The 9,523-nt window shown below is 43.4% G+C and overlaps 1 protein-coding gene across 1 annotated transcript in view; it reads right to left on the bottom strand.

The window, feature by feature from the left end:
* Positions 1 to 126: 126 nt before the first annotated feature.
* Positions 127 to 9,523, bottom strand: part of COL28A1 (collagen type XXVIII alpha 1 chain) — a 148,189-nt gene continuing 138,792 nt past the window's right edge. Inside the window, exons 34-36 of the mRNA XM_019533740.1 lie at positions 8,476 to 8,716; positions 4,132 to 4,308; positions 127 to 394 (exon numbers count right to left, since the gene is read on the bottom strand). Of these exons, the coding sequence (XP_019389285.1) occupies positions 4,136 to 4,308; positions 8,476 to 8,716 (414 nt within the window). The 3' untranslated portion in view covers positions 127 to 394; positions 4,132 to 4,135. The remainder of the gene's footprint in view (positions 395 to 4,131; positions 4,309 to 8,475; positions 8,717 to 9,523) is intronic.

A 9,523-nucleotide genomic window follows, 5' to 3' on the forward strand; every position in this document is an offset into this window, starting at 1 on the left:
GCTGTTGGAAAAATGGCGCCGATAGACTTGCTCGACGCAGGGTTGCCACAAACCTTCAATTTGTAAAAAACGCAATATCTGCGAAGCGCAATAAAGCGAAGCGCAATAAAACGAGGTATGCCTGTAATGGAATATGAGGATTTATGCGTAGAATAAATTTGGAAGGAAAAGGTAGCTCATCTATATGTGATTTAAGCTTTAATTCCTATGATGAACTAAATAACTATATGCTATATAGGTATGCACCTACAATTAGTGGGAACAGTAAAATGTGAAAAGCACCAAAAAGCAGGTCAACAATAACCATGCTAGCACATCATTTGGATTCTTAAGTGTTCTCTCCTGTACATATACCAGATACCTTCAGCTTCAGCAGTCCCAACTGACAGTTGTTTCTAGAAAGAAATATGAAAGTTATCTTTACATAGCTTGAAGAAATGCACTTACTGCTATTTAAAGACCCCTTCGTAGAAAAGACCTAATACAATATATTTTCTATGATTTTTAATAAGAAGAAACTGTTCTAGATTCACAGGCAAAAATGAAGACATCCCTTCTGATCCCCAGATAAGAGTAGAGCTGTTATTTTGTTTGATATTCAATCATCTAATGAATAAGATGTGTCTATTAAATTGTTTAACTTTTGACGTTTAGGCCATGCACAACAAAGTGTTATTTTTTACATGTGTTGGATATTCAGGAGATACCCACAATATCAGTCTATTTAGAGACAAGTATTATAGAAACAACTATAGAAGTGAAAAGATAGAAATGTAGAATCTTATTTCTTTTGTTGACAGGTGGTCGTCTTTTTCTACCTCTACCTGAAAGCCAGGTATTAGGGCTGCGCAGAATTTTGGCAGTCGTTTTGTTTCAGAGGAGTTTCAGGCCATTTCGGTGCCCAAAACACCAAATCTGAATCACAATGGAGAGTTCAGAAACATTTCCAAAACGAAACAAGGCATCCAAAACATTTTGGAAAGGTTTTTGAAAATTTCAGTTTCAGAGCTGGGTTTGCAGGGAAACAGCTGTATGCTGCTGCCCTGCCACGTGACTTGGCTCCGCAAGGAGCAGAGATCCATGCCAGGGGTCTCCTCACCACCACTGCCCACCCTGGCAATGCAGGGCTGCGTGCGGGCAGCGGCAGCGAGGAGACCCTGGCGTGGATCTCTGCTCCCTGCTGCATGACCTGGCTCTGCAAGGAGCAGAGATCCACACCAGGGTCTCTTGGCCACCGCTGCCTCACCTGAGCAGCCCCACATCACTGGGGCAGTACAGGGTGGGCAGCAGCAGTGAAGAGGCCCCTGGTGCAGCTCTCTGCTCCCTGCAGAGCTGAGTCATGCGGCAGGGACTAGCAGGCTTGCTCACCACACTGCGCTGCTTCCCTGCCCCATGACCCAGCGTGACAGGGATCAAAGATCCATGCGGGGGGTCTCCTGACCTGCAAAGAGGGCAAAGGCCCTCCCCTGGACAAGTCACCCACATCTCTGTCCTCCTCACCACTGGGGCCCTGCAGCCCCTCGCCCTGCAGCCCTGCCTGGCTGGGTAGGGCTGTGCAAACCTTCCCTTGCAGCCTGTTCAAAACAGATTCAGCAGAAACAAAACAGGACAGAGATCCAAAACACCAAAACAAAACACCATGTTGCAGGTAGGGAGGTGAATATTTATATTTGGGTTGTTTCAACTGTTGTTAAACACTAGATTCGGTTTCTTAAAGTTTTATCTCTTCTTCTACAAAAGTCACTATCCTAAAAAGTGATGGGCAGAAAATTGGTGGCATCTGCTGTTCCTTTCACTGCCCGTCTGAAACTCCACAGGTCAGAGGGGTATGGCTGTGCTAGAAGATTGGACTTCAATTCCTGTTAGCTAGGAACTACTGATCTCATTCTGATCTGTAAACTGCTTACCCACCTGTTGTAAAGTACTCTTTCATTCAGATTTATGGATGAAAAGCACTATAAAATTGCTAGATATTATGGGCTAGATTTACAAAAGGGCAAAAGCAGAATTTAGACACCTATGTCCAAATGTTCACCCCCCAACACTCCAGCTCAGCTGCCATCTAAGCCTTGAGGAGCCTATAATCCACAGCCCTATCAGTTTGAAGCTAATAGTTCTGCTTTGGGGCATGTCTGGAAACACCCTAGTCCTGACATTTCCACACAGCAAGGCATTAACATAATTCTTTTCAGGATTCACATGTAAGATATTCTTTCAACTACATCACCTGGGGGGCTCAGTTCAGTAGTCATCCTAGGATTGGTTCTACCTCTGCACAAAAAGTAACATTCTCTTTCTTTCAAAACAGCAGATGTGTGTATGTGGTAGTTCAACACTGATCCAGGATATAGCAGGCCTCGATTAAGTTTTCTCCTGTCCCTGAGGGGATCAAAACCCTGTCTCCCATCTCCCAGGAGAGTGCTCTAACCAACATTTTGGAGCAAGGGGTGGAAGGGCATTCACAATTTTTCATTGAAGATTGTTCCATTTTTCATAAAAAGGCAGTGCATATAACCTCAGCCTACTGTTTCACACACCTGGATTGAAAGAGACCTGATTTTCAGTCCCTGCTCCAGTAACTTCTGTTGTATTTTACATAATACAACCACTCGGTTCAACTTAAATACCAAGATGTAGATTTGAATCCCCTCAGACAGGAGTGAATTAAACCAAAGTCTCCCACATCCCAGATCAGTGCATCAAGTTATTGCATAAAAAGGAATCTCTGTCATCTCTTTTGTTTCTTCTGCAAGCATATTTTGAGAAGAAATAATAACCCCTGCTCCTCTGTTTAGATTTTGGAAGAAAGGGCTTAGGTGCTGACCTTCAAGATAGACTTGGGGGTGAAGTGTAGGAGATAATACATAGTGGCAGCTCCCTATGGTGCTGTGTAAAGTGCCTAAGCACCCACAGAGAGACAGAGCATAACACACACATTTTCTCTACAGCATTTCCTGTAGAGAAAAGCTAACTTAGGTGGCTTCCCACTCAGTTGCTGGCTTTTGTGGAACCACTGAAGTGTTTAAGTCTCTCCTTGAATTGTACTGAGAGCCTAAACACATTGCTTAGGGCTGCAAATTCCACTATAAAAATCAGATTTTCCATTTTAAGTGATGGATTTTGATATCTTCCATGTTATAAGAGTGTGATGATGTATCTGTAATGATCCAGGACCAGTGATGCCAGGTCTTAAACATAAAGTTATTGTATTAGAAGCACAAAAATTATTGTGTTTGTTGAAAAAAACCATTGTGCACTGAAAAATATGCAAATAAGTATACGAAATAACCATTCAAATAATGATTCTTCTCATTTACTTTATATTGCTCACAGTAACTGGCCAGTGAGTGAGTGAGAACTGGGTCATCAAAGATGAACCATTTCTTTCATTTGAGGTAAGCTGTCAGAAGAAAGTGCTGACAGCAAACCCAAAAGTCAGTTAAAATGCCCTGTGAGTGACTTGAGTTTTGTCTATACTGCACCAATTAGCTGCCTCAAGAATTATCATACATTTTGAACACTTTCTATTACTGATTATACCTTTTACAAGGGTTGAAATTATTGTACAAATGTGATAATTATTTTATACCTGGCAACACTGTCCAGGACTTATATGGGAGGCAGGGTTCTTTTTTAAGGTGATCTGAAGAAGAATGCTTTGCATTAAAAAGTTGTCTTACTATATTCGAACTGTACAGTTAGTCTAATAAAAGTTATAGCTTAAAAAATCCTTGCCTCTCGCATAATTCCTTGACCCTCACAGCTAAAACATCACTCTAAGAAACAAACAGATAAATGTAGGTGTTGCAGTGCTCCGTACTGTAACATCCATGTCCCTTTGTGGCTTTTTCTTTCTTTGGAAGCACATGTTAAACAGTATCTAAATATGCAGCCGGAAAACAAAATAACTTGATGAATCATTCTGTTAATGTTTGATAGCATTTCTAAAAAGCTTAAAGACCACTTGAAGCAGTGACTCTCTCTTCCATGGTCAAGAAAATGTGTGAACATGAAAAAGAGGGAACCTTACCTGGTAATTACCTATTTCAAAAATACATACTTGATTATGTGGTAAGCTAAAACTATGCATATGGATTTGCAATGATGCTCTCCAATATTGGTGTAACTTACCTGTTTATGCATAAATACAGGTTTCTCGACATTGATCTTCTGTCTCAAACCTATTTCTCGAGCCATTACAACCTCCATACCAGAATCGGGCACAAGAATTGGCATCCTTATCATAATACCACTTCACCTGATAGTCTCGGCAGTCTCCTGGTCGCAAAGGTTCTAAGCACCTAGGATCTGAAACAACATCAAGTTACTTCACAGTTTTCTTCCTTGCTGTGATCAACTGAATTTTCAGAATAGAATCTTTTAAGGTACATAAAAACCAACTCTTTTATCGCTTACCTAATATCTGACATGTTTGCGCCATATAGCACTCTCAATCTTTGACCAAATTCTTAATTGCATTAATTGGAGTTATATGAATGGATTGAAAGATATAAGAACAAGGTATCAGTTTTCAAATGTGTTAGTTTAGAACCTAGATTATGTTTCTGTGCCTAAATACAGAATTTAGTGCCTAATTTAGACATACAAGTTTTAATTTTGGCTATTATATGTAGTCTTTGTCTAATGACTATAGCTAGCAGGATAAAAATAATTAGCGTTTTACAAATATTTAATATTTACTGCAGACAGCTAAGTCCTATTTTACCCTGCAGAGTTGATAAATGAACTTATTTGGGAGACTGGGGTGCAGTTTCCTAATGTGGTCCTTTATTCAAATTATGGACTTAATGGCAGCTTGCCATACCCCTACACAAATGTGGTGTGTAATCAAGGGTGGGTGGTTGTAGCCGTGTTGATCTAAAGACATAGGCAGTCTAGATTCTTTGAGCAGATGTGATATCTTTTATTAGACCAGCGAAATAGTTGGAAAAATTGTTCTTTGCAAGTTTTTGGGCGCACAGGGTGTTTGTGCTTGAAAGCTTGCAAAGACCAATTTTTCCAACTACTTAATTGGTCTACTAAAAGATATCACATCTACCCAAAGAATTGTGTGTAATCAAGCATACATAAGTCAAGTAGGTTTCAGAGGAACCTTGCAGCAAAGCTTTGACATGAAATCTGAGGATTTCCTGCTTTACCTACATTTTATAACCTCTTCCCTTCCCAACTACTTAGCAATGGGGAAAGGTGGGGAACCCCAACAACCAAAAAACAGGATGTACAGCATGGAAGGTCAGACTGTCTGACACAGAGGATCCCTGAAGAAAAATCCATGGCAGTCTTCAGAGTTAGATCCAAACAGCACTAAATACTGTACAGAACGGGAGGATTCATCTTACATTTGAATAAATTTCAATTTATTGTTTTACTTTGTAATGAAAAAAGAATGCAAGAGTTACTGGGGCACCCTGTTCAATAAAACCCTTCTACTGAGGGAATTTTGTCTCTACGGTGTATCAATATGCCTTCAATATGAATCCTCAGTATCCTGTCCTTCTGATTTATCTTACTTCTTATTAAACTTTAGGGATTAATTTTTCTGACTTACTTTTTTGCCATTAACTGAAGAAAACTGTACATTGTTACAGACTTTTGGCCATACACACAAGGGTTTATTTTATCTGAGTTTAGTTTAGGTTTGGAATCATTTTATTGAATACCAGATATCTTTTTATTCAGTGAAGATAAAACTCAGAAGAAACTCACCTCACCAGTTTTTAATAACAGCCATCTATACTTTGCTCTGAAATCAATATTCATCCCCTATGACCAAATGTAGCAAGTGGGGACCAGTTGCAGCTCTCATTATAGTCCTCCCATTAATAGTTTTTGCACTTTTGTGTTTTATTTTATTCCTTGATAAAATTTGGTGGGTTTGGTATGGGATGGGAAATTATTATATGGTAACATGGGTTAAAGCACAAAAGATTGGAAGCAAGGCTATTTAGAAGGTTAACTCCTACAGTTTTGCCAACACTAGGCCTGTAGGCATAGGGAAGTATTCGATTCAGATTTTGGCCAATTTGGAGGACAGTGATTCAATTCAGTGATTGAATCACTGTCCCCATTCGATTCGGCCGAATCAGAATCAGAGATTCGGTGCTGATTTGGCACTGATTTGGATCATCTGGGGAGAGGCAGGCACAGCTGGGTGGCTGTTCCTCTGGCTGTGCCTGCATCTCCCTGGGTGGGAGGAGCTATGGGAGAAGGCCCCACCCAGCACCATCCCCCACCTGGCCCCCTCCCAGTACTTAAAAAATAAAAAAGATCCCCACTCACTGGCTGTAGCAGGGGCTCTGGGGCCTCCTGACAGAGCCCCCCTGCACAGCCCCCATGTCCCAATGCCCTCCCCCATCCAGCTCTGCCCCTGATGGCCCCCTGCCCAGCCTCAGCAGTCCAGGAATTAACTCACCAGCAATAGCGGCAGCTGTGGGGGCTCTGGGGTCACGTGGAAGACTCCCTCGCCACAGCCCCTGCTCCCCAATCTCCCCTCCCTGCCCAGCCATGCCACCGATGGCTGCCTCACCCAGCCCCAGCATCCTGGCAATTTAAAAAAAAAAGTCCCGCACTCACTGGCTGCAGCAGAAGTGATTGGGGCCTCTGGGTGCTCATGGCAAAGCCCCACCATGCAGCACGGGGCAGCTGGGATAATCTCCCCCACCTGACACTCACATGACAGCTGCACCATCATGCACGTGCAGTGAAGCTTGGCCTCGCATTGCATGCTGTCTGGGAACTGAGGCCACTGGGGCTGAGTGGTGCTGGGCTCTGGCTGACAGGTAGAGCTGCCCCAGCTCCCAGACAGCATGCTGCACCTGTGCCATGGAACAGCTGCTGCAGAGGTGCCAGGCAAGGGGGGTGATCCCCAATGTCCCCCACTGCCCTGTGCTGCACAGGGGGGCTCTGCCACAAATCCTCAGAGGCCCCAGTCACCACTGCCAGAGCCATCGAGTGCAGGGCTTTTTTTTTCTTTCTTTTTAATTGTCGGGATGCTGGGGCCGGGCAGGGCAGCCATTGGGATGTGGCTGGGCCAGGGAGGAAATCGGTGAGCGGGGGCTGTGCGGGATGGCTCTGCCACGTTGCCCCAGAAGCCCCAAAGCCACTGCTACTGCCAGTGAATGCAGGTTATTTTTGTTTTGTTTTTATTCCCAGACTGCTGGGGCCAGGCAGGGGCCCATCAGGGGTTGGGCCAAGTGCAGGGGCAATCAAGGAGTGGGGACTGTGCAGGGGCCTTTGCCAGGAGATTCCAGAGGCCCAAATCGCCACTGCTGCAGCTGGTGAGTGCGGGGCTTTTTTTTCTTTTTTCTTTTTTAAGTGCTGGGAGGCTGGGGCTGGGTGGGGGCTGGGCCCAGGCAAGGCAGCCATGGGGGCTTCTCTTATAGCTCCTCCCACCCAGGGAGAGACAGGCACAGCCAGAGCAGCCATGGGAGAACCTGCAGCCACCTGGCTGTGCCTGCTTCTCCCTGGTGGATCCAAATCTCTGAATCTCTCCAAATCTTAACTGAATTAATGTAGAGGCTTTGGATTTGATTCAGACCTTTTAATGGGTCTCCTGATTCAATTTAGATTCAGAGAGTCAGCCGCCAAATTGAGCCGAATCTTCTCCAAATCAAATTGGCAACTGAAGCTTTGCACAGCCCTAGCCAGCACCATTCATTCTTCACTAGCAACACGTGCTAGGTCACCAGTGCTTCACCTTGCCTGAATAGGTGTTGCCAATTGTGTTTCAGTTGTGTATTGGGCAACTATATTTTCCTTTTTCTAGCCTAAAAGATTTAAACTCTGGTCTCCAAGCTTGAAAAACTGGTTCATTTAATCCAGTTTGCTCATTTATTCCTATACAGGTTTCCCTCACTTTTTGTGGGTCATGTATGTATAAATTTGCTCTTATGCGATGACCCTTTTATACCAAAAATTCATTATATGCAAGGTAAATTCACTCTTATGAGATTGGTGTGGTGGAAACCCACACTCAGCTGCTTTGTGCAGTGCACCAAAATACATTCTCCTGTGTGAATCTGTGCTCCTCGCTTCTAGTCTGTGACATGTTTCTGTAGTTGCCATACGCATTATGAAAGTGCCCTGTGCTTGTGTGTACCATCTGCTGTTGGTGATTACCGAAATTGTCTTGTAAAAGTGGTAGGTTTTGGAACACACTCTCAAGATCTTGGAACGTATCCCTATTTGTTACATTGTAAAGTGGGTTCTCTTTATGTGAATTTGAGTTATCCGCCATTTTCCAGGAACACATATATACAGCATAGAGGGAAACCTGTATGTGGCACAATAAACATTTGCAATAGTTTTATTTAAAATATTGGAAGAAAGGAGCTAGCAGTTAGGAGGGCAAAAAGGAAACTCTTATACTTGCAGTCAGCGCTTGTGCTTAACAACACGAAATGGGACCTTTATTTTCCCAAACTCTTTCTGGCAGTAGAATCATGTGATTTTTACCTTTTCTAGTTGTCACTCTTGGAGGTTGCAATGTTGGTTGAAGTCTTTCTTCATCTGTTGTTATATTGAATAATGGACGTACAAGTGGACTAGCAGTTTTGGTCTCCAGCTCATCAGGTACGACAGAAAGCGAAGGGGTAAATGGATGTTCATGAGTCTCAGGAATTTTCCTTTTCAAAGGTGGGGAAGCAGTAAGATTCAGGGCAGGAGAAAATGGCTGCCCGTCTCTGGTCCCTGCGAGCTAAAATAGGATTCAATTAGTTATAATTTATGATAAAATCCTACTTAAGTTCAAATAACTAGAGAAAAGCTAATGATCTTTGATGACCTTAGTTATCAGTTTGCTATATTAGTAGTAATTTCAGGGTTCTCATTCATGAATGGTACACCTCTAGCTATAGTACCTCTGCTGCCTTTATCACACTTGTGTGATGTAAAGTGTTGGTGAAGGGTTGGAGCAGGGGAGTGGAAGCACTTTTAATGGAACACTACCTTCTGTATCTGTTTGATTACAAGAAGCCTTAACAATGCTGATCCAGGCCAGGAAAACTCTTGGCCTCTGTGATTCAGTAGCTGCAATGCTGGATGAAATAGAAATATGCTGACATGGTCCAAAACCCCTTTTTACATTACATTCTTTTATCTTAGGCCTTATCTGTTTTGATCATAATTTACTAGTTTGAAGGCTTAGCTTTTGCCATTATCATCCTGTCACAGGAGCACTGAGGTGCTCTGTGTCTTAAGGAAAGGAAGTAAGGAGAGCCGCCAATCAATGGGGCGGCTCAGATGTTGGTTGCCGTGGCAACCAGGCAGGTCAGGTGGCCAGAATGGGGCAGGGCTAGGCCTTATAAACAGCCTGGGCTGGAGCCTAAAGAGCAGTTCCTTTCTGGTAGCTGCAGGAGCCACAGCTCTGTGGCTGAGCTGAGTGGCCTGAGTTGGTGGTTGCAGCCTTACCTTGCTGACCGGCTGCGATGATGCTAGGGATGAGAACACCCTGAAGAGAGGTAGGGTTGGGAGCCCTAGAGGGGCTTGGAGTTTACATTATGAG

This window comes from Crocodylus porosus, unplaced genomic scaffold (genome assembly GCF_001723895.1).
Source record: "Crocodylus porosus isolate Cpor-Errol unplaced genomic scaffold, CroPor_comp1, whole genome shotgun sequence".
NCBI classification, from domain to species: Eukaryota; Metazoa; Chordata; order Crocodylia; family Crocodylidae; genus Crocodylus; species Crocodylus porosus.